The sequence below is a fragment of the Chiloscyllium punctatum genome, chromosome 10 (genome assembly GCF_047496795.1).
Source record: "Chiloscyllium punctatum isolate Juve2018m chromosome 10, sChiPun1.3, whole genome shotgun sequence".
Taxonomy (NCBI): Eukaryota; Metazoa; Chordata; class Chondrichthyes; order Orectolobiformes; family Hemiscylliidae; genus Chiloscyllium; species Chiloscyllium punctatum.
Genome location: NC_092748.1, coordinates 42450581 through 42476518, shown reverse-complemented (window position 1 = coordinate 42476518; position 25938 = coordinate 42450581). Strand labels below are relative to the sequence as shown.

General features: G+C 39.3%; 1 protein-coding gene across 2 annotated transcripts in view; it reads right to left on the bottom strand.

Moving 5' to 3' along the window:
- hibch (3-hydroxyisobutyryl-CoA hydrolase) overlaps positions 1-25938 on the bottom strand; it is a 122067-nt gene that overhangs the window by 52954 nt on the left and 43175 nt on the right. For both annotated transcript variants that reach the window (XM_072578989.1, XM_072578991.1), the window contains exon 7: positions 361-439. In XM_072578989.1, the coding sequence (XP_072435090.1) occupies positions 361-439 (79 nt within the window). The remainder of the gene's footprint in view (positions 1-360; positions 440-25938) is intronic.

Here is a 25938-nt window from a genome sequence, read left to right as displayed (position 1 = left end):
ATGCGGGGAGGGGGCGGAGGTGTTATCTAGAATTGGCTGCCTGAGTTGATGGTGAAGGCAGAGACCTTAAGCTCTTTAAAAAAGTATCTGGATCTGCACCTTAAGTGCTGTAAGCTGCAGTGCTATGGGCTGTGTGCAGGGAGATGGGATTGCAAAGGGTATCCAGACGTCTTTGGGTTGACATGGACAAAATGGACAGCATAGCCCCTTCTGCTCGTAACATTTTTATGATTTAAGGTACATATGAAATTTTCAATGTCCATATTTATTGCCATATATAGTTTTATCTACCAAAATGAATGTATGAACAGATAGGAAACATTGCTACATTAAACATTCTGAAAAGTTTACGAGTTTTACCTATTGCTGTCTCTGGCATAGCAAACAGTGTTTTCTCCGTGGCAACCCGGAAGTGTCCATGCACTGACAAGCCGACGCCCTGAAAAGAAGGTGAAAAGAGTCATTAATGGCAAACAGAAGCATAATGCATTACAAAACTGTGCAAAGGCAATTATTGTAGCTCTGATATATTTCAAAGAAAACAAGAGAACCAACGGTTCTGCCATAGATTGGCTAAATTTGTGATTTTCAATTGGAACTTGAACAGCTAGTACCATGTGGGCCATTAGAGGCAAGCATAACTCCATCATCATTCATTGTTCAAATTCAGACTTCTAAGATAACTGTGATGCCAGGAAAGTTTTGCAGAGAGTGATCAAATCTTGTAATGGACTGACAAATAGAGGCCAACTCTGACAATCAAATGTGGTGGTTTTAGAGTGGTGAGGGATATGAGTGCACAGTCTCCACAACCTTGATGAGCCAAGTGCTGTTCGCATCTATAAGGGATCCAGTAGACCCCTCTTTTGCATTTTTCCCCATCTTTGTGGAGATATACCTAGATCAAAACTAATGATCAATTTTCAGAATAGCCGAAAGCAATTAAAGAAGTGCCTTAAATCATCAGAACTATACCAGAAGAAAAAGTCCTCGGAACTCTTATGACACGGTGGTCACAAGTGTCTTCACCTGAGTCACGAGGTCCAGATTCAAGTACCACCAGCTCCAGAATTTGCCATAATATCTCTGAACAGGTAATCTATTGTCAGAACTTGCCAAAGAACTTTAGAAATTATGGCATTTTGAAGTGGAGTCATTGTTGTTGACTAGATAAATACAGCAATCAATATGATCTCTGAAATTGAATGTGAGAGTGAGTGGGCAAGTAGATGTGTGAATGACAGAGGAAATGAATGAACAAAGAATGAATGAACAACCAACTAAATTGATTTTGGTGGAGTTTGAGAGTGGGAGGTTGAATGAGTGATTGAGTGGGCGAGTGAATGAATGTATGAATGAACAACCAACTAAACTGATTTTGGAGGGGTTATTGATAGAAACGTGATGAATGGTGCCATGAAAACTTTTGCCCTAATAATATATCAACGTCTCTAACAACATATATGTAATGTATGTGTGCATCACAAGTTACTTGGCTCTAATATTTTAAACGTGGGGGGAATTTCATTTTAAACTAGTGAGCTTTATTGCTTCAACCAGACAGATAGGGTTAGATCTAAGGTTATGATGATTTAATAGCATAATTTTCAGATTTAGCAGCTGCTAAATCAGGACACCTTGCTTAACCGATAATCCCGATGAACTGAAGTGACATCCAATGGTTTCATCTGGTTTTCCCAGCCTAAGTGCATTTCCATCAGTGGTTAAATTCAGCTATCTTTTCTGTTGGTAAGAACTGATGAGTCTCATAATGGACTGAATTTCTGATCCTTTGAGGAGACTGCCATGTAGGAGAAGCATGAAACAAAGTGTCTTGTGACAACATTCAATTGTTGTACTGATAAGCAAATACAGCAGAGTTGCACGGCTGATTAAAATATCACCAATTGTATCAGTTTACCAGGTGAATGGAATTATATAATCCGACTAAATCAGTGGCCAATCTACAGGAAATCAAGGAAAGGGAGGAAGAAGCTAAATCCCAGTGAATATTCCTGCTTGGCTTTATCCTTGCCACCCAAGTTTCCTTCTGTGAATGCGCAAGCCGAGCAAGTGGAAGTTCCATAACTCTCAAGAGATCACCACTACTTTACCCAAGGTTAATTTTCATGTGTAAGCCAACGTCATGTTTGCACTTCATTCACCTAACGGATTATGAAGGAGTAGGGTAAACGGGGTTAGACATCCTGAGTAGGGGAGGACGAGGGAAGAAAGAGACATAACTCTCCAGCCGAACGCAAGTATACGCATGCATGCGCGCGCGTGCACACACACACGCCACTTACGCAAACATTCCCCTCCAAAACGTGACACAGCATAATGACCTGCTCAATTTTTCCACAGTTAAACCAGTAGCTCACCAGTTATCATCCACTGATAATTGTGGCACATACACTATTAAACATCCTTCCATTTGACCATAATATGTAGGAGCAAAGTAGGCCATTTAGTATATCAAGTCTTCTTTGCTATTTAATGAGGTAATATCTGATCTGATAATCCTCTGCTCCACTTTCCTGCCTTATCCCCACAATCTTTGATTTTCTTACTGATTGAAAATATAGCTTAGCCTTAAAAATACTTATCCATTAATTCTTGACAGTCCACAATGGTAATGAATCCCACTACTTGGAGAAAAAAATGCTATCCTCATCTCTGTCTTAAATGGGTGACTCCTTTCTTGGAGCTTTTTTATAGACTTTCTCACAAGGAGAAACCATTTCTCCACATATAGTCTGTTAAGCGCTAAAGAACCTTGTGTGTTTCAATAAGATTGCCTCTCATTCTCTTAAACTCCAGTGGGTACAAGCCCATTTGACCTCTTCTCAGAAGAAATTCCCTTCATACTCAGAATCAACTTAATGAACCTTCTCTAGTCTATCTCCAATGCAAGTATATTTTTCCTTAGATAAAGGATCAAAACTAATCACATTTATAGGTATAGTCTGACTGGTACTCTATGTAGTTCTAGCAAGATCTCTCTACTTTCATTATCTATTCCGTTGAAATAAAGGTCTACAGTCCATTTTCCTTCCCTTTTACCCCCTGTACTTGTATGCTAGCCTTTTGTGATTCATGATCAAGGATCCCCAAATCTCTGATGCTGCAACTTTCTGCAGTCATTCCTCATTTAAATAATAGGCATCTCTTCTATACTTTCTGCTAAAGTGCATAACCCCACACTTACTATATTCAATACTTCACATTTTACTATTATATATACACAAGAATATATTATTACATTGCACTATATTCCATCACTCAAGTTTTTCTTCCTGCTTGCCTTCCCACCTATTTTTGCCTCATCCATAAACTTGGCAATAGTACATTTGCTTTCATCATCTAAGTCATTAATATATATTTTAAATAGTTGTGGCCCCAGCAATGATCCCTGCCATATACCACTTGTTAAAGTTTGCCATCCTGAAAACAAACCCAATATCCCAACTCTCTGTCTCTATCAATTTATTTTGGAAAATATTCTTACATGATCATTCAGGAATCCAAGAATGGAACAAGAAAAAAAAATCAAAATGTAAACTGATCATAGATTTCTCAATTATAACAATAATTCAGATACAAGACGACAAACACTAGGTGCTGGAGTAGACCTTATAGCCAGTCCAGCTCCTCTCCCATTCAATACAATATTGGATGATTTTAGATTTCAATTCCACCTTCATATCCCCAAAAGCCTAGGAAGCCTTATGTTTATGTGAAAAAAATGCTAAAACAATTATGTGCAAATTTGTAGAACTCAACCTACTATCTACAAGTCACATGAAATGTGGCACCCATAGTGTAGACACAGGGCACTGTTGCATATAACGCATCAACAATGACCTGAAGGCAGCACAGTAGATTTTCCAGAAAAACCAATAGAAAATGATCTAAACATTATGGTGACATCACTGCCAAATGTCCTCCTCCTTTCTAAATAAAGATTTAGTTTGTGAGTTAACATGATTTTCAAGTTATGCTGCTGGCTCTGACTTCCAAAAATTTGTCAGATTGCTTCAGAGGAATCACAACATTGTAAGACTTGCATATTGAGATCCCGAATTGAATTTCCTTCAGGCATTTACATTATTAGAAGATATGTTTTGCAAAATCAAAACAATCGCATTGCTTGATCACAAATTATGGTTTACAAGTGTTCAGGTGGATGGTAGCCAATTATATTTGGTATGTGTTTCATATTGCTTCAGCTGACACTGTGTCAATGGCTACGATGCCATCAGACATGCATCTCTGAGGACACAAATTCAATGTGTGGGAGATGGTCTGACTTGGGTGGAAACGGAATTTTATCTGCTTCCCCATGTTTCACTTGTAGAGCAAATGGTTACATCTGCCCTGGCCAGTCCTCAAATGTTTGCAAGCTGTCCAGATTTTTTTGAAAACTTGGAACTCACCACTCAAATAAGCTACCAGGTTATGATCAAGTCAATTAGAAGGTGTGCCATTGAGAGATACTGCTGTCATCAGTTCATAAGTTGCACAATGTTTTCCAATAAAGCCTACAGGATAGCAACCCTCACATGGTCTTCCTTTTAAAGCAAACTTTGTAACCTGAATCAGGACAATGATCAATCTCAGTGAGCTTTAATGTAAGAAGGGGAATGAGACAGTTTGTAACAAGCAAATACCATGGTCAATCAAATTAAAAAGATTAAACCAAACAGCAGCTGGCGCTTTAAATTTGAATGACAAAGTCTAACATGAACAAGAAGGACACACTGCAATTTTCCTGAAGCTGTTTCTAAATTAAACTGAAATGTAGTCTGGTCTCTAATTATTTCTGTTGTCAAATTTAATATATCCCTCATGCAAACTGACAAAAAGGGAAACAGCAGAAAAGAGCACGAACATGGACAAATTAGAAATTGCCGATCACTGAAAAAGTATAACGTTTTGCGTAATACTAAAAGTACTTATAGAACACACTACAGGATTCATCACAGAAGCGAATGCAGATTGTGTTACCCTTTTTTAAGCTTTCAGACAAATTTGAGATCATTAATGTTAATAAAAAGTTGTTGCTCATTGTACAATGCCCAATACTGAATTCAACTAAGTGCATGTATGCAACAGATACACACTCAGAACATCTCTGTCTAAGATGACAATAGTGCATATTTGGCAGGATCGATCAATGGTTTGTTTTGCTGGTCTGAAGCAGCTTCAGTGTTAAATTTCTACCTGCAGTACAAAAGGGGCAGAAGAAGTCACGGCAATGAAGCTGGCCTGTCAAAATCAAGGTCTAATTAGTTGTCAGCTTGTATACACATCAAGTCCAAGAACTCTTATCCCTCAGGAGAAGCATTTTTTTCTTCCTTGTTCATGGATGTGAACGTCACTGGTAAGATCAGCATTTTTTGCCCTTCTCAACTGCCCTTGGACTGAATGCTTTGCTAAGCCATTTCAGTGCACAGTGAAAGTTAACTATATTGCTGTGGGTCAAGAGTCACATGTAGGCCAGACTGGGTAAAAATGGCTGACTTCATTTCCAAAAGGATTTTAGTAAGCCAAGTAGGGTTTTCACAATCATCGATGATGGTTTCTTTGTCAGTATTACTAAGAATAGCTCTATATTCCAGATTCATTAACTGAATTCAAATTTCACCAGCTACCATGGCAGGATTTGAACACATCCCCGCAGCACAAGTCTGGGCTTCTGAATTATAAATCTACTACAACTACATCATCACCTCATCCTCAGTTAATACCATTCGTCAAATGTGCAACTTCTGATTAGGATCGTGTGATAGCTACTTGAACAACAACACACTGCATGTACAGATCTTTGACTGTTTAGTAGCTGGATTATCACAGTCAGTGCAAATTTCACTTCCAGTTTATTTTCTTACGTATATTTTTCATATGAACGACACAACAAAATTTGCATCCTAACCCATGGTCAGTTGAACAAACTAGTTGTAGAAGACATATTGTATCACAGTGGATGCATCCACGCGATTTACAAGTTCTGCTGTCACCGTGCACCAATGTCATTGATCCTCCAAGTCTAAACCAGAAACATAAATTAGCATTTAATTCAATGAAAAGTCATGCACCTAAGTCAACTAAACATGTATCGTACACCTGAATGTACAAACATCTTTTGCTGTATTTAGTGTGTAACTATTGGATCATACTCTTCATGTATTTTAATGCAAAATTTCTCAATGAGGTATTAGTGTAATCGAGCTTCAAAAGGACAAACATGGTACCAACTTTCTGAATTCCAGTTTTAACAGCACATATGTGGATATGGGAAGTTGTTTTGCTAATTAATAAAAGGTAAATTCTGAGACCCTTACCATGACTTCTACTGCAAACTGTTTCCACTGAAGAAAAATTCCATAAATAGATATGCTGACAAATCTCATGTCATAAACAATCATTCACAACCAGCAGCAACAGTCAAGCATCACTTTGAGATTACTATTTTGGCTAAAAGATTTTAAATTCAGAGTTTAGAACTGAAGGCTAATAGCTACTCTATTATATTTGCAGCCTTGAGACGCACAAATAGCTTTTTCTTTACGCTTTGTTCATAACTTAGTAATTTAGAAACACCATTTTTCTTGAAATGCTTTTGCTTCTCGAATCAATAGTCAAGGGTGATGTTGCAATAATATGTCTACTCAGTTTTATCAAACAAGGACTCTGTTAACTCTAAGTTGTTCCAACAAAATGACCTTGACAATGTCATAGCCTTCTTGCTTCTTACAAATAATTATCGCACATCCACATAGAGGAAAATACTAAGGATACTGGAAAGCTGAAAGAAATACAGAAAATGCATGATAAACTCGGCAGGTCTAATAGCATCTATGGAGAAAGAAGTGTGGAAGTCTAAGTATCTAACCTTTTTAAATACATTAAAACATACATACATACATAAAAACACCTGTCCATTCACACCACAAGAAGGATAAAGGGATTTCTCTCTAGTTGCAGAGAAACAAAACACTTTGGGCCAATTGTTAGTCTTTGAAGGCACAAAGCATAAGATGTGGAATGTTTAGTTGGCTCACACTTTGGCAATGTGTAGACAGATGTCACCAAACACAGACTGTTGCCTCTGAGATCTTTGCAAATGGAAACACAGTTTTGCAGACTTTTCCAGTTGTTCTTTAAGAAAAGAGCTAGGTTTCACACTGGATTCATAATACGGATTTTTCCAAAGATAGGAGAGCTAAACTGGTAAACCCTTTTCCTTTAGCTGGTTCCAAAGCAGACACAGAGACCTGAAATCAATATCAGACAGTCAATATCCAAAGCAGACACAGAGACCTGACAGTCAATAATCCAGGCAGGTTGGCTATAGGAAATGAACAGATGCGTGACAACCAAGGAATATTTATATAGAAAATGTTTCAAAGTCTTTTAATTAACAGTTATTTAAAATAAATCCATCATAAACTTGAAATAAATCTTCTCCAAAATTCTGCAAAACTCAGATCCTCAACAAATGAAGTCTTCATAACACATTTTCATGCATGGGAGTTAGGTGAGCAATTTCGCTTCTTTATACTGCATTAATATTACCTATGCTGATTAAATATAGAGGATTTCAACCTAATTCTAGGAAATTGTACCAATTACCAAACAGCAGGAATTATGTCACAAATAAAAACACAATGTTCTTTTGGAAAAGTATCCAATGATACTAAATTTTTGCATAATACTAAAAGTATTTACAGAACACACTGCAGGATTCAGCACAGAAGTGAATGCTAATATTGATTTGTTGTTAAAAACTGAAGTACTGTAAAACTAAACAGGCTTAATGCAGATTATGCTACCCTTTTTTAAGCTTTAGGACTAACTTGAGATCATTAATGTTAATAAAACATTGTTGCTCACTGTAAAATACCCAATACTGAATTCAACTAAGTGCATGTATGCAACAAATACGCACTCAGAGCATCTTTGTCTAAGAAGATAATGGTGCATATTTGGCAGGACAGATCAATGCTTTGTTTTGCTGGTCTGAAGCAATCGTATTACATTTCTACCTGTAGTACAAAAGACGCAAAAATTGTCAGTGACGTCTATGAGTAAAATTACCAGTGCAATTAAATGAAACAGATATATAGATATGTGAAAAAGTAAATATCCTTGCATGTTATATAAAATCATTTGAATTTCAAAAGATAAAAAATTGAAGTAAAAACAATTTACTTTTGGAAATTGCTTTTGGCATAGTAAAATGTCCTACAGTACTTAACAAGTGTTCTATCTTTCAAAATTTGACTCTTCATAATGAGAAATAAAGCAAACATTTACTGGCACAATGACAAACAACTCAATGCACAGCATGAGTGTAATCCAATAAGTTGTGACAAGTAAGCAATCTTTTCATTAGTGAATCATAAGCTGCTGCATGATTTGTATTCTTCTATGTTAGCCTTGTGCAAGTGATAACTCACTGCAGACCATCCCAAAGGAGTAAAGAGATTTCTGATATTACTTACTTACAGTATTAAATTTCCTACAGAAAGTCATGGTTGGTATTTAACAATGCAAGTTCAATTTTAATTATTAGAAATACTTTCCTGCAACGCCGCTTCAGCCTGTCCTGCCCAAGAAAGAGTCAAAATATGTGGTGCTGGGAAAGCACAGCCAGTCAGGCAGCATCCGAGGAGCAGGAGAGTTGACATTTCGAGCATAAGCTCTTCATCAGGAATGTTGGGGGGCCCAAGAGGGCTGAGAGATAAATGGGAGGGGAGTGGGGCTGGGCAGCAGGGTTGGGGGGGGTGGGGGGGGTGGTGGTGGTGATGCATAGGTAGATGAAGGTGGAAGGTGATGGATAAGTAGATGAAGGTGGAGGGGGTGATTTCAAGACAGTCTCCACACCACTCCAGCACCACACCAGGTCCTAGCTCCCAGCCCTGCTGTGTTTTCACCATCACCCCAGACTTCTCCCTCACTGAGGATGAATGATCAGTCCTCAGTAAAGGCCTCATATTCATCACACTACACTCCCGAATCAATGAATTCAACATATGTTGCGATGTCAAAATCCAAGGCTGCCCAGGAAAGAAACAATTATAAATTGGAATATCATTCCTGCAGATATTTTTAGAGATTTAAAACAGAAGAATTCTTAATTTTCCTTTGTGAAATGTAATTTTTATTCTTCTAATCTAATTAGCCATGCTAACAATGCAATGCTTCCTTAGTACTGCATTGGACTGTCAGCACAAATTAAGTGACCTAGTCCTACAGTGGAGCTTGTATTCAACTCCGTTACAAGAATGACACAATTCTATTCAGAGCTTCTGGACTATTCTCTCAATACTAGAAAGGCAAAATAAAATTTTAGATTAGAGTGGTGCTGGAAAAGCACAGCAGGTCAGGCAGCAGCATCCGAGGAGCAGGAAAGATTAGATTAGATTAGATTACAGTGTGGAAACAGGCCCTTTGGCCCAACAAGTCCACACCGACCCGCCGAAGCGCAACCCACCCATACCCCTACATTTGCCCTTTACCTAACACTACGGGCAATTTAGCATGGCCAATTCACCTGACCCGCACATCTTTGGACTGTGGGAGGAAACCGGAGCACCCGGAGGAAACCCACGCAGGCATGGGGAGAACGTGCACACTCCACACAGTCAGTCGCCTGAGGCGGGAATTGAACCTGTGAGGCAGCAGTGCTAACCACTGTGCCACCGTGCCACCCACTAACTTGATCAACTTGATTAACGAAAATCGACGTTTTGGGCAAAAGCCCTTCATCAGGAATGGAGGCAGGGAGCCTCCAGAGTGGAGAGACAAATGGGGGCGAGAGAAGATGGGGCTGGGGAGAAGAAAGCAAAGAATACAATAGGTGAATGGGAGTGGGGATGGAGGTGATAGGTTAGAGAAAAGAGTGGGGGAAGGTAGCAAAGAGTGTAATAGGTAAATGGGGGTGGGGATGGAGGTGATAGGTCAGAGAGGAGGGTGGAGCGGATAGGTGGGAAGGGAGATTGGCAGGTAGGACAGGTCATGAGGACAGTGCTGAGCTGGAAGTTAGGAAATGGGGTAAGGTGGGAGGAGGGGAAATGAGGAAACTGGTGAAGTCTACATTGATGCCCTGGGGTTGAAGTGTTCCGAGGCGGAAGATCAGGCATTCTTCCTCCAGGCATCGAATGGTGAGGGAGCGGCGGTGAAGGAGGCCCAGTACCTGCATTAGCAGGAAAATCGACGTTTCGGGCAAAAACCCCTCATTAGGAATGGAGGTAGGGAGCCACCTGTAGCAGGAAAATCGACATTTCGGGCAAAAGCCCTTCATCGGGAATAGAGGCAGGGAGTAAAATAAAATTTTACTTATATGATTTTACAGAGGACATTTCAAAAGCACTGTATTTTTGAATTTGCATTTTGAATGCAAAGGTTAATTTCATATAAAGACAACTATTAAAATAATGTTAATATGCAATAAAAGTTCTTGAAGTGAACATAAGGTTGATTTGTTGAAAGGCAGCAAAATGGCTTAACATTCCTGGTACAGAAGGTTGTTTGATATTTGACTTAGTGAATGATTACAATTGAAATGCCACTCCTTCCTTTCAGACATTAGCCTTATGTGATGACCTTTCAGTAAAAATCTGTTCAAAAAAATTGCCACTCAGACATATTCCAATCAATAGAATGTATATGGTTTAACACTTATCAACATCAGAGGCTATGTTGAGTTTTGCTGCAGTCTTCTGTTGAATATATTTTCTGCAAATTGCAGTAAACTGCTTATCACGTCACATGTTTGGGTAGGTTTTTTTTTCCCTGAGGTGGCCTCTGGCAGGCTAGCATTGAGTTACCCATTCCAAACTGTCCCTTAGGAGGTGGTAGTGTGCTACATTCTTGAACTGCTACAGTTCATCTGGTGTAAGTACACCTGAAGCACTGTTCAGACAGAAGTTCAAGATTTTCAACCTAATTGGAGGGAAGGAATGATGATAAAATTCCCAGTCAAGATGGTGTATCACTTGGATAGGAACTTGGACATAATGCAATGCCCATATGTCAGGTACTATTGTTCATCCGGGTGGCAGAGATTGCAAAATTAGAAGGTGCTTTTGAAGGAGGCTTACTGCAGTTCCTCATCTTTTGGAGCTAATGCTGCCACTGTGCTCCCATAGCAAAGGAAGTAAATTAAAGTGGTGGAATCGGAGCGAAACAAATAGCTTGCTTTGCACTGGACGGCATTCAGCTTTGAGTGGCAGAGCAACATTTATCCAAGCCGTTGAAGAGTATTCCATCACATATCACATTTGGTAGACATACTTGAGATGAGTGCATTAGTTGGTAATCAGGAGGAGATTTCCTTGCCCAGGAATGTCCTGATAAATCAATGGGATCTAAAGGCATTGCTGAGGACTTACAGGGCAACCTCCTCCTAAAAGTACACCACAGTACATCACCTCAGATGGATCTATTTGGCCAGTGGAAAAGCACACACACAGAGATGATGATGGGAGTGTCTGGGTCATTTTCTGTAAGTTATGATATGGTGAGTATGATTACCTAAGTCTGTTGCTTGACTAGTCTGTGGGACAACTCTTCCAGTTTTGGCACTAGCCCTTGGATGTTACTAAGAATGGTTTTGCATTGTTGACAGGACTGGGCTTGTCATCGTTATTTCCAGTCCCTAGGTTGCCACTAATGGTCCAACTGGCTTTATCCCTTTGGATTTCATAATGATTTGATACACGAAGTAGCTTGTGACTTTTAAGACTGACCAAACTGCATCAAGTCTGGTGTCACATGTAAGCCCGACTAGATAAGGGTGGCTGGTTTCCTTCCCAAAAGAAGTGATCCAGATGGATTTTTAGCACAAGTAATTGGTTTCATAGTCACCATTACTGACTAGCTATCAACTCCAGACCTATTAATTATATTTAAATTAGCCTGGTGCTCTGGATTTCTAGACCAGTTGCATAGCCATTAAGTAACTGTCATGCCCTGTTGCCGCTGATGGCCAGTTTTGAGCTGCTGAATCTATACTGATTGTTCCTATTTAGCGTGGTGATAATATCCACGTGATTGATTTCGGCATAACACTGTGGAGTGAAGGGCCCCTTCCTGTGCTGTACGGTCCTATGTTCTATGATTAAATCGTCAGTGTGAAAAAGAGATTTATCCACCACGAGGTGGTCACTCCTATCATGGACAGGTGTGTCGGCAGTAGGTAGGTTAATGAGGACAAGGTCCAATCTGGCACTTGAGTCCTTCAGGACACAGCCAGCTCAGTCAAGTGCATTGCTATGATGCCACACCCAGAATACATTCTGTGCCCTTACTTCATCCAAATGGTATGCAACATGGAAGAGAATCAATTTGGCAGCTTATAGAGGACAAGGATGGTAATCAGTAGTAGGTTCTTTGGTCACGTTTGAGTCAACATCATGAAACTTCACAGGATCCACAAGCAAGTTTGAGGCCTCCCAGTGCAACTCCTTACTGACTGTCTTTTATTTTGTCACCATCTCTGGTGGTTTCACTGTACTAATGGAACAAGAAATACCTAGGAATGGTAATGTAGATATTTAGGTCAGAGGGTATATAAGATATGGTTTGGTGATTATGACTGTGTCAGGCTGTTCTTTGACTAGTCTACAGTATAGTTCACCAAAACTTTGGCATAAGCCCCCAAACGTCAGCAAGGATGGCTTTAGGACATTGACCGGTTGCTATTGTTGCTTCCTGTACTTAGGTCAATGTTGGGCGAACCATCCAGGTTTATTTCTTTGTGATTTATCCGCAATTTACTTTGGCAGTTAAGGATCAACCATTTTAGTCAGATGTTGACAAAACTGGTAAGGACAACAAACTTCCTTCTCTGAAGGATATTATTGATCCAGGTGGATTTTTATCCTGTAGTTTAGTGGTTAACATTACTGAAACTAATTTTTCTTTCCACATACATTAATTAAAGTGAATTTAAATTCTACCAATGGCTGGTGCAAAATTTGAACTTGTGGTTCCAAAATATTAGTTGAGGTCTCTGCATAACTGGTCCAGTAACATTACCACCATACCATCATCCAATTAAGTGAAGTTGTAACTTATGAAAATGACATACTGCAATATAACATCCTTAATAGGTATAATTTTGTTTAATGCTAAGCTCTGGAACGAAGTGGAAATCATTGTACCTTTACAAGATAGCATCCTAAAAGGTCAAACTAAAAACATTGAATGTTGTTTCTATGTCACAACTTATTAAAGCAGAAAGTCATTATTGTTCAACATATGACCATTCATTCCTCTTGTGAATAAAACATGTTTCACAATTTTAAAATTACTAAGGGGGACTGCTCTAATGTGGCATAACAAATTCAGACAATGCAAATAAATTCTCTGAAAATAAATTGTTTGCTTCTGAAATGAAAAAGCTGAGGTCAAAAATAGCTAATCAGCATTCCTAGCTGAATGCAAGGCTAACATTTTGTCTGAAGGAAGAGTCCAGAGGAAGCCTTATTGGAAATCAGATTACAGATTTCTCTACAAGTCAAGGAATATAATAGAAAGGGAGCAATTCTTCTGGTCAGCAGAGAGATGAGGTTGCTTGGCTTTGTGAACCAACACAATGCAACTCGCAAAGTGACTGTCTTCAGTCAAAGGAGTGCAACCCAAAGTCACAACGAAATCCACAAAATCTGTCTTACTATAGCCAGAGGGAAGGATCACTGGATCAGGTTTTACTGCTGATAGCAGATTTAGGAAACCCTGGAAGAACTAAGGCAAGCACCTGGAGATGATCACTTGAAGTTACTACTTGGTGAAATAGGGAAATGAGAAGACATTAGATGTAAATAATGAAAAACTTATTCAAATCTTACCAATATTTAATAAAGCCACCACTTATCAAGTATAATTTATTATTGCAAGTTGGTCAGATCAATTTACTTTAATTCATACATAGAAAAAACGCGATGAATCAAATACAGATGATGCAAAACTCGGGTTGTTTCAAAGTTATCAGCCATTCCCGCTAGCAGAAAAGCAAACACAACAGAATGATGCCTACAATGAGCCAAAACTCTGAACTGGTAATTCTGGATTTGTTGAACTTGTGTTAGCTTACCATATGACCACATTGTGGATTTAGGCCAAATATGAACATGAAATCATGGAGCTATCATTTGATGTCAAGATCTCCCTCTGGAAGGACATTAAATAACCTGCAACTATAGCAACACCCGAGAAAAATTAAAGTGTTGTAAAATCAGAGGAGAAAGCATTGAGGATTGTAAGCATCCAGAATGTACTTTGGGTAGGGGATTTCAATCTCCACCTCCAGCAGTGACTTGGTATCAGCACTGCTGACTGAGCTGGTCAAATCCTTAAGATGTTGCTAGACTGGGTCTGCAGTCATAGTGAAGAAATCAACAAGAGGGAAAAACATACTTGATCTCATACTTACCAATCTCTTGCCATACATGCATCTGTCCATAACAGTATCAGTAAGAGTGACCACCACACAGTCCTTGTGGAGACAAAGCCCTGTCTTCACATTGAAAACAGCTTCCATCTTGTTGTGCAATGCTATCATTGTGCTAGATGGGGTAAACCTTTAACAGATCTAACAACTAAAGATTGGCCATTCATGAGGTACTGTGGACCAACAGCAGCAGCAAAATTGTACTCCAACACAAGCTGCGAACTCATGGCCTGGCATATCCCCACTCTAACATTACAATAAAGTCAAGGGATCAATCATGGTTCAATAAAGAGAGCAGGAGGGCATGCAAGAAGCAATGGCAGGCATATCTAAAAATTAGGTGTCAACCTGATGAAGCTACAAGGTATGACTACTGTGTGCCAAATAATGAGTATCAAGTGGCAGATAGGGCTGAACAATTTCACAAACAATGGTTAGATCTAAATTTTGCATTCTTGCCACATCCAATCATTAATGATGGTGGTCAATTCAACAACTCAATGGAGGAGGCAGCTCTATCCTCAATAATGGAGAGTCCAATAGTTTAATGTAAAGGATATGGCTGAAGCATTCACAACAATCTTCAGCCAGAAGTGTCAAGTGGATGATCCACCTCCAGAGGACCCCAACATAACGGTTGCAAGTTTTCAACCAATTCGACTCACTCCACCTGATATCAAGAAACAGTCGGAGGCAGTAAATATCATAAAAGCTATGGATCCTGATAACATTCCTGCAATAGTGCTAAAGGCTTGTGCTCTAGAACTCTGATTATAGCCAAACTCTTTCACTAAAACTACAACACTGGCACCTAGCCAACAATGTGTCCTATACGCAAAACCCAGCCAATTACTGCCCCATCAATCTACACTTGGTCATCGTAAAGTGATGGAAGATGACATCAACAGTCCTATCAAGCAGCACCTGCTCTCTGATGCTCAATTTGAGTTCTACCAGGACCACTCAACTACTGACCTCAGTATAACCTAAGTTCAAACATGAATAACAGCTGAATTCCGGAGGTGAGGTGAGAGTGAATACCCTTGAAATCAAGGCTGTATTTAAAGTATAGCATCAAGGAGCTCTGACAAAGGTGATTCCTATTGGGAATCAGGGGCAAACTTTCTGCTGGTTGGGTCATACCTGGCACAAAGGAAGGTGACTGTTCTTGTTGGAAGTCAGTTATCACAGCTCCAAGGCATCTTTGTAGTGGCTCCTCATAGTAGTGTCCTTGGCCTAACCATGTTCAAGTGCTTCATCAGTGCCCTTCTCTCTATCATCAGGTCAAAAGTGGAGATGTTCCCTTATGACTGCAAAATGCTCAGCACCATTTGCAACTCCACAGATACTGAAGTGGTCTATGTTCTAATGCAGCAAGATCTGTTCAACAAAAGGTTACTGGACGTTGAAACATTGACACTGATTTTTCTCCATAGATGCTGCCAGACTGTCACAAAGTTAGTCCTTTTTTTTCCTAAAAGCTGTTCCTTGGCTCAAGGAGACTCTGTCCTTAATTTTTTTCAGAGGGGTTAATAAACCGGGCCGGGCTCCAATTAGCCTGGTTTGGTACAGAGATGAAAAGGATTTTGAGAGAACTTTGGTTTATATGGCCAGAGTGGCCATATTTTAGAAGTGACCTGTATAATGAAAGGGGAGTGGTTCTCTCTCTAGTTGAATGGTTTTAGCTCAGTTTTGAATTGGTTGGAAATTCAACAGGGAGCTGTGTGGAAACTCTCTCTCTCTTTTGTGCCCTTCAGCTTTAATCTGTAAGAATGTGTTCCATTTATATTGGTTTTTAAAGGGAGTTTGCTTATTGGGACTGTTGTATATATTTGGAACAGCATAATTCTAGTTGGATAGGATGAGTTCTATAGGTGTTTTTTATTCTGTTCCTTGTGTTTCATTGTGTAATTTTATGAATAAATTTTGGTCTGTTTTAAAATCTAGTAGTCAACCTAGCTAACTTCATCCAGGTAACTTTCACTGTATACTTACTGAAAGAAATTGCAAAGTTTTGGTCTGAGTTGCCTGCTTAAGAATATTTTGAGTGGTCTGGCTTAGTCCATAATACACTGGGGATCTTTGTGGGATTTTAAACAGCGAGCAGTAGGTGTCAGTATCTTTATTTCGGGTGTTGCTTTGGCTGGGTAGACAAAGCTTGGGATAGGAATGGCTCTTTCAGTCGCCAAAGTTGGATGTGGATGCGGTGACTTTGGAAATTTTGCAAAATGTGAATAAGACCAAGTTGCAAGAATTAGCAGAGAAGCTGGAATTGGAACTGCCTGCTTCTGTGAGGAAAGGAGAGATAATTACAGCAGTAGCTCAGTGTTTAAATTTGTTGGAGAAACCAACAGAATCTATAGAGATGGCAAGAATTAATTTGCAAATGAAGCAGCTTGAGTTAGAGGAGAGACATAAGGAAAGGGTAGCAGAAATGAAACAGTTTAAGTTCGGACTAAAAGCAGAAGAGACAGAAAAAGAAAGAGCAGAGAAAGAAAAAGAGAGCTTTTGCACTTCAAAAACTGGCACTTAGAAGGGAAAGTCAGCTTAAAAGGCTGGAGATAAAAACTGAGGGTAGGCTCAGTGAGGAAGTAATGCAAACTCATGTGGAAGAGCAAAGAGTTAAAACAGCAAGGTTAGCAGCTGAAGTGGCTGATGATTATGAGCTGGAACATACATTGATTCTGGAAGCCAAACCAATTCAGTCCATGAGGGATAGAAATTGGGGCAAAGAGAAATCCTCAAGTGGAAAGGGAAAGGTGGATCTCAGTGAAGATCATAAGGATAACTTACCACAGGGTTAAAAAGAAACCCTGAAGGAGGATAAATAAGTTAAAAGGCTCCAGTGTTTTCATTGTACAGAGGAACCTCGATTATCCAAATATCGGATTGGATGGGGGCGGTGGGGGCAGTGCTGGGCAGGGTTGGGGGTGGCGGATGGTGTTGGGGCGGGAGGTGGTGTTGCACGGGGTGGGGGACAGGGGCGGTGTTGGGGGCAGGGGGGAGGTGTTGCACAGGGTTGGGGGCGGCAGTGTTGACAGGGTGGGGCGGTGTTGGGGGCAGGGCCTCGCGCGCTGTGTGCTGCTGCAGTCTCCTGAACAGGGAGCAGACTTTAAAAACTCCGAACCCCAAAGGAAAGGCATTTAATCGATTAACTGAACAGTTGATTATCTGAACGAAATAGTGCCTGCCCGTCACATTCGGATAATTGAGGTTCCCCTGTAATGAAGTGAGCCACACAGTCTTGGTGAGCTAGGGGCAAGCCAGATGTTGGAAAACAAGACTGGAAGTTTTGCTGGACTAGTAACAAAAAGCATAAGGGAAGTTAGACAACTCCTCAGAAAGTACAAAATGATCAGAGGTTGATTAAGGAGGAAATGCCAGATCTGCTTAAAAATATACATCCAAGGGTAAAGTTTATTCATATAGGCCAGGAGCAGTAGGTAACGAGGTTACAATATTCAGGGACACAGGATCCTCCCAGTCTGTAATGCTGAAGGATGAGGAGATGTGCATTCCTGAGGGTCTATTGCTAGGAAAGGTACTAGTAACAGGAATTCGTGCTGAGACAAGAAGTGCAGGAAAGAATGGAGAATTTCTAGTAGGAGTACTGGACAAACTCTCAGCTCCAGGAATACAATTTGTCCTTACAAATGATATAGCTGATTCACCAGTGGAGATGCAAGCAACTAAGGGCACGGAGAATGTTTATCCAGAAATTTTCCCTGACTGTGTGATCACAAGATCACAGAGGCACAAGCTGAAGCAGGAGAGATTAAAAGGCACAGATAAGGAATCTGACATAGTATTATCCAAAACTTTCTTTGATCAGATAAATAGAAAAGAGAATGAGCGAATAGGTAAACATGCAAGCATCTTTAGCTCTACTAAGCTGATTGAATTACAGCAAAAGGATGAGGAGTTGAAACAGTTATACCAAAAGGCATTTACTGAGAAAGAAAGTGAATGCATTCCTGTGTGTTTATTACTGAACAAATGATGTCTTAATGTGGAAATGGAGACCAACACATATTCAAGCAAATGAGAAATGGGCAGAAATTCATCAAATTGTTTTGCCAGGAGGGTATAGAAAGGAGTTGCTGCGAGTGACCCATGAGACACCAATTGGAGGTCATTTAGTGGTGAGGAAAACACAGGCTAAAATACAAAGATATTTTTACTGGCCTGGACTACAAAAAGATGTAGTTGAATTTTGCCAAACATGTCATACATGTCAGCTAATTGGAAAATCACAGGCAGTAATAAAACCTCCACCTTTAATACCTATTGCAGCATTTGAGGAACCTTTCACAAGAGTCTTAATTGATTGTGTAGGTCCCTTACCTCAAACAAAAAGTGGGAATAAGTATTTATTAACAATAATGAATGTGTTGACTAGATTGCCAGAGGCAATCCCATATTACAACATCACAGCTAAAAGGGTTGTAGAAGAATTACTTAAATGTTTTTTACTAGATACGGACTGCCAATAGAGATCCAGTCAGATCAAGGATCAAATTTCACATCCAAGCTATTCGAGTGGGTGATGGAAACTTAGGAATAAAGAAATTCAAATCTACTGCGTACCATCCAGAATCGCAGGGAGCACTAGAGAGATGGCATCAAACACTAAAGACCAGGTTGAGGGCTTGTGGTCAGGATTATCCAGATGATTGGGATAAGGGAGTTTTGTTTGTACTTCTTGTGATTAGAGATGCACCAAATGAACTGACCAAATTCAGTCCATTTGAATTATTTTGGGGACATGAAGTAAGAGGACTATTAAAACTGATTAAGGAGAAATTAGTAAGTTAGAATTCAGAGACCACTCATTTGGACTGTGTGTCAAATTTTAGAGAACGACTAAATAGAGCTGGGGAGTTGGCTAGACAGCATTCAAAAGTACCACAGCACACAATGAAACAGAAAGTGGATAAGAAATCACAAATTTGCAATTGGGGATAAGGTACTGGTATTACTTCCAGTGACAGGTGAGCCTTTAAAAGCAATGTTTAGTGGACCTTATCAAATTGAGAAGAAATTCAGTGAGGTGAACTACTTGCTAAGGGTTCCAGACAGGAAGAAATCTCACAGAGTGTGTCATGTGAATATGCTCAAAAGGTATTTTGATAGGGAAGGAAAGCAAGAGGAGAAGGTGTTAATGATTACAGCACAGAAGGAAGAACCAAGTTCAGAGGATTTTAAATTGAACATTCCTCAAATCAAATCGGACAATGAGGAAGTTGTCAAAAATTGAGATAAATTATTGAATTACATTCTCCACAAAAACCGAAATGACCTGAAAGAGTTATTACTATCACATGGGGAGATATGCATAAATAAACTGGGAAGTACTAACCTAATTGTGCATGATGTAGTTATAGGAGATGCTGTTCCAACTAAGCAACATCCTTATAGGCATAACCCCATAAAGTTGGCACAGGTTCAGAAGGAGAGTGTGCTTGCTCCAAGATGGCATAATTGAAGTGAGCTACAGTGACTGGAGCTCACCCACAGTCATGGTGCCAAAGCCAGATGGTACCCAATGTGTGGACTATTGCAAAGTAAACGCCATTACAAAGACTGATGCATATCCAATTCCAAGGTTGGAGGATTATGTCAAAAAGTGGGACCAGCAACTTACATTTCTAAGTTGGACTTGCTCAGAGGCTACTGGCAAGTACTCTGTCAGAGAGAGCAAACGTAATTTTTGCTTTCATAATGTCAAATGGACTGAATCAGTTCAAAGTCATGCCATTTGGTATGAAAAATGCCCCAGCCACATTTCAGAGACTGACTAATAAGGACATTGCTGGATTACCCAACTGTGTAGTGTATATTGATGACCTGGTGATTTTTAGTCATTCATGGAAGGAACATTTACAGCATTTATCAGACTTGCTCGATCAACTTCAGAAGGCAGGTTTGGTAGTAAACCTAGTTAAAAGTGAATTTGCCAAACCCAAGTCACCTTCCTGAGCCATGTTATTGGATATGGACAAATAGTCCCATGAGATGCAAAAAGAAACGTAATTGGGGAATTTCCTACACTGTCGAAAAAAAAAAGCAGTACTACCATTCCTGGGTTTGAGTGGATTTTATCAAAGGTTTGTGCCGAACTTTCGCAGTGTGACTGTTCCACTCGCCAAATTGTTAAAAAAAGGCAAGACATTTCAGTGGACAGAAGGCTATCAAAAGACATTTGACAGTCTAAAAACCGTTAACCACTGCTCCAGTATTAACCACACCAGATTACACAAAGCCTTTCAAGGTAGCTATCGATGCCAGTGATGTGGGTATCACTGTGGTATTCCTGCAGGAGGATGACAAGGGTATTTTTCCAGGAAGTTGAATGTTCATCAACAGAAATATTCATCGGTGGAGAAAGAAACTTTAAGCTTGGTGCTGGCATTACAGCACTTCAGTGTTTATATTACCAGCAATGCATCTCAGACAATCATATACACTGATCACAACCATGACATTTGTGGAAAAATTTAAGGACAAAAATACCAGACTGTTTAGATGGAGCTTGTTGTTGCAGCCATTCAACTTGACAATTCTGCATGTGACAGGTCATGAAAACATGTTTGCTGACGCGTTATCGAAACTCGAATGAGATATGGAGGTGTTCAGTGGTGGGTGTACTGCAGCCTGAATTCGCATGTGGTTGCGCATGTTTGCATGCTCAGAATTAGTATAGTGTATGTGAGTGTTTAGACTACTAACTGGGTTTTAAAGGGTTAAACATGAAGCCATCTTTTGGTATTAATGGTTTTTTTAAAGGGGGGGGAAAGAGGTGTCACAAAGCTAGCCCCTGTTTTTTCTAAAAGCTGTTCCTTGGCTCAAGGAGGGTCTGTCCTTAATTTTTTTCAGAGGAATAATAAACCGGGCCGAGCTCCAATCAGTCTGGTTTGGTATTGAGATGAAAAGGATTTTGAGAGACCTTTTGTTTATATGTAAACAGATGAGACTTTAAGCCAAAGTGGTCATGTTTTAGAAGTGACCAGAATAATGAAAGGGGAGTGGTCAGCTCTCTAGCTGAGCAGTTTTAGCTCAGTTTTGAATTGGTTGGAAATTCAACAAAGAGCTGTGTGGAAACTCTCTATTTCTTTTCTGCCCTTCAACTTTAACCTGTAAGCATGTGTTCCATTTATACTGGTTTTTAAAGGGAGTTTGCTTATTGAGACTGTTGTATATATTTGGAACAGCATGATTCTAGTTGGATAGGTTGAGTTCAGTAGGGGTTCTTAATTCTGTTCTTTGTGTTTCATTGCGTAATTTTATGAATAAATTTTTGTCTGTTTTAAAATCTAGTAGTCAACCTAGCTAACTTGATCCGGGTAACTTTCACTGTACACTTACCGAAACAAATTGCAAAGTTATGGTCTGAGCTGCCTGCTTAAGAATGTTTTGAGTGGTCTGGTTTAGTCCACAACACATACCTACTGAGTTTTTCCAGTAATTTCTGGATTTTTTAAAATCAAAGCTCAATTTAACACAAATTTGTGGGCGGATCCACTGGGATTCAACTCATTGCGATTTGACTATACTAAATGTTTTCCTGAGTAATGCTTTTTAGAAGGCATTTTTCTGCAAAGAAAATAACTAAGCTGTTTTTGTACCAATCAATATATCTGAATGTACCATACAGATTAACAATACTGTTCATTCATTTATTATAAGCTGACTTCATGTACCCATATCTATCACAAAAGTACATTGCACCACCATCACCAATTCTCCTGTATTCGTATACATGAGCATGTCTCATCCCATGCGCCAATAAGTTGCTATCATTTAAAAGAAAAATCAAATTTCTGGTTGTTTTGCAGAAATATTATAGATACAGAAGCACAATCATCATGTCTGACTTCAATACCTGTTAAGTGTGGGACATTTTCAAAACATAGAAGAAAGAGATTTAAAAAGCAGATGTGATGTAAACAGGGTGGTACAGTTGGTGAAACCAGCCAACCAGTATCCAATGAAAATGCTACAGAATTGCTGTCAGGAGGGATCACTTACAGTTTACATATCAGCATGACTGAAAGCCCTGGATGTGTTATCTCATGATTGTTTCCCTTCTGTTAGATTTTTTGCTAGTGATAATGAATGTCTCATCAGTAAAGCTTGGGACACAACTTGTGCCCTCTCTATAATAATAGGTTGGATCAGACAGACATTAGAACATTAAACAATTGATTTATTGAAATTGAGTGCTTCTTGACGGTCATTATTAGGTTTCCTTGGAGTCAAGTATAGATGACTAGCACCATATTAAGCTGAACACGTTAAGCTTAGGTTGCATGGTTCAGGAATCAGGGATCTTAGCTATGCAGAGATACTGAAACTGAGGCTGTTCTCTGTACAAGAGAGGTAGTCAACAAGAGAATTGATTATTTTTTTCAAAATCATGAATAGTTTTGAAACAGTAAATAAGTCAAACCACTTCCAGTGGCAGAGATAAAGCTTTAAGGTGATTGGCAAAATAACCTGAGTAACAGAATGCTTTAAAGTGGAATACATTTCATCAGCACGTTGTTGAGATAGGCAATGCCTGAAAGGGTAGTGGAAAGAGACTCATAGTTACTTTCAATAGCCAACTGTATTATACTTGATCCTTCGGGCTCTGGGAAAAGAGTGGGCTGTGGGAAAATTGGACAGTGTTTTCAAAGTGCTGCAAATGAACCAAATGGCCTTCTGTGCATCATTCTATAACTATGGCAATCAATCGTTTGGCATTAGATAAGCCCAGTAGAGAGGAAGTAAAACAACAGCTTTACTGAAGGCTAAGAAATAAATTAGAATTTCATACAGTACAGTACTTTATGATCCCCATAGAGGCCAATAACATTTTAAAAATATGAATTTGCAGTGACCAATGCAAAGAACTGCATGACAAAGGTTCACTCTCAAGACTTTTACTTTAACAAATCAACCAAAATCAATATTGACTAAATATTCCTTAATAGGTAATACACCAAACTACAGAAAAAGTATTGCATCTTCTAATTTCATAACACAATGGCAAACCCACACAATATTTATACATTGTACTGGCCTTTCCACAGACTAGTCTTAAATTTGAAATCCAACTCCTTTCAGCATTAATAGGATCCCTGTCTTGTCATGATGCATTTTCCAGTCCTGTTTTAAACCAACCTTAGTGTTTATTTGAATGGACTTCTTGTTCTATGATTTTACGCTGGTAATTCTATGGTCTCTAACTTTTCACAGTCTTTGTTTCCTTGAACATAGGCTTCATCTTCACCAGATTTTGATTGGTAATTAAGCAAAGCAGCAATTACTGTGGATTCTCTTTCCTCACAAATCTTTCAGTCTGACTGCCTTGGAAGCTGAGTGTCCACAGCAGTTGCTGCTTCTTCCCTTGTATCCAAGTGTGAAAACTGGCATTTGAGTTTCAACAGTACTCTCTTCCCATGACAAATGAATCACATGGATGTGTCACCTGGGAGAACTAGTAGGAACTCACATGTTCATCACCATTAATCCATTTACCTTGAATTAAAGGAGATAGTTTAAAAATAGCCATCTTATAAAGCATTCTGCTTATAAGGACCTTAATAAATAGCATTCATTTATTTATACGACCGTTTACAATTGTAGAAATAAAATAAATTTTAGAGCCATAGGCCAAGATTTAGAGACTCCACTACGTAATCAAAATGGTGCATTAACAACAGATCTGGAAACCTTGGCCCCTTATGTCGAAAATCATTTTTAATGGGTCTGGGGAGGTATAGAGAGGCAACAGAGAGAGTGAGTGGGTGGGGTGGGGGCAAGTGAGAGAAAGAGAGAGCATGAGCAGATGGGTAGTGAGACAGAGAGAGATGGGGGGATATGAGAGTGAGAGTGAGAGTGAGAGTGAGAGAGAGAGAGATAGAAAGAAAGAAGGGAGTGAGGGGGGAGGTATTGCGCAACAGAGAATGAATGAGGGTGGGACATGTTTCCTATATGTGGGAAACCTAAGCTGAGTCATTTTAAATTAGTGCTGATTTCTAACAGACCCGATGCTTGCTGCAACAAGATTCTTATCGCACTTTGTGGGAGTTATGAATCTCTAGGGAAGTTGTTAATACTAATGAAATATGGATAAAGTCTATAGAAGTATTAAGTTATTTAAATACACAGGCTTTAAAAACTAAAACTAAAAACTGCCTTTCTTAGAGCAAGTTGTAAAGTATCAATTCTAAATAATTAAACAGCTAGGCCACGATTAATTGTTTTTACACAACCTACCATTGGATAGTAGTGGTATTAATAAATTCAATTTTGATTCACAGCTCAAAGTGATTAGTAAAGGATTAGTTGCTTTCAATGAATACAAATGCTTGTTTTTATAAGGGGTAAAGTAAATGCAGTGATTTAAATTGTGTATTGTAGAATATTGTGCTCAGATCTGGGCATCTTATTTCAGGATGTTAAAGCCCTGGACAGAGTTCAAATGAGATTTACTAGAATGGTACAAGGAATGAAGGATTTCAGATACAAGGAAAGATTAGAGATATTGGACGTATTCTCCTTGGACCAGAAAAGATTATCTCTTAATCTTATTGAGTTGTTCAAACTTATGAACAATTTTGACACAGTAATGAAGAATATTCTGTTTTCACTTGTTGTCATTAAAGGTTACAATTTCAAGATTGTCAGCGAGAGAGCTAGAAGTGAGATGCAGAGGAACTTCTTTACTCAGAATTGCTAGGATTTGGGATGTGCTATTTGGGAGAGTGATGGAGGCAGATTCTATATGAGGTTTCAAAGAGAGAGCAGGATATATATTTGAAAGTGATAACGTTAGAGGACTTCGGAGATGGGGGTGGAGATGAGACTAGCTGGGCAGCTCTTTTGGGAGCTGGTACTGACACGATGGGTCAAACAGCCCCCTTCTGTACAGTAAAACTCTAGGACTCTAAATTAAATGTGTTTTCATGAATAAGCATGGCATCTATATAGCATGTTCTGTAATAGATAATTCAAACTTTTTTTATGCCAGCATAGCTCTCAAAATTTTCCTAAAGTGGATATTAAGTTGACATGGAAGGTGAGGGCAGACTGGGAAATGTGTGGTATGATTTGGAATGTACAGGTATTGGATGGAGGATAGAGGGACCGTGTTGAAGGAAGTAACTGAGATAGTGTACCAGAAATCTGAGGCAAGCCTTTTAAACAGCCCACTCCGGTCCTTAGCAGACTCCATGGCCAGTTCTAATCTGCAGCCAGAGTTGGTGAGCCCATCTCCTTCCCCTGCCCTTCCACCCCGCCAGAACAGAGATTCTTTGATTTCCCTGCAGACTTGCCACTTTATCTCTCACATTATGAGAAGTCTTACAAAATGCCTCCAAGCAGCATGTTTGGATCATAAATTGCTCATAAACTTTAACTTTCCAGATAATCAAAATCTAGAGAGGTGTAGACAGAGTAAATAGGTAGAAAGTATTCACACTAGTGAAAGG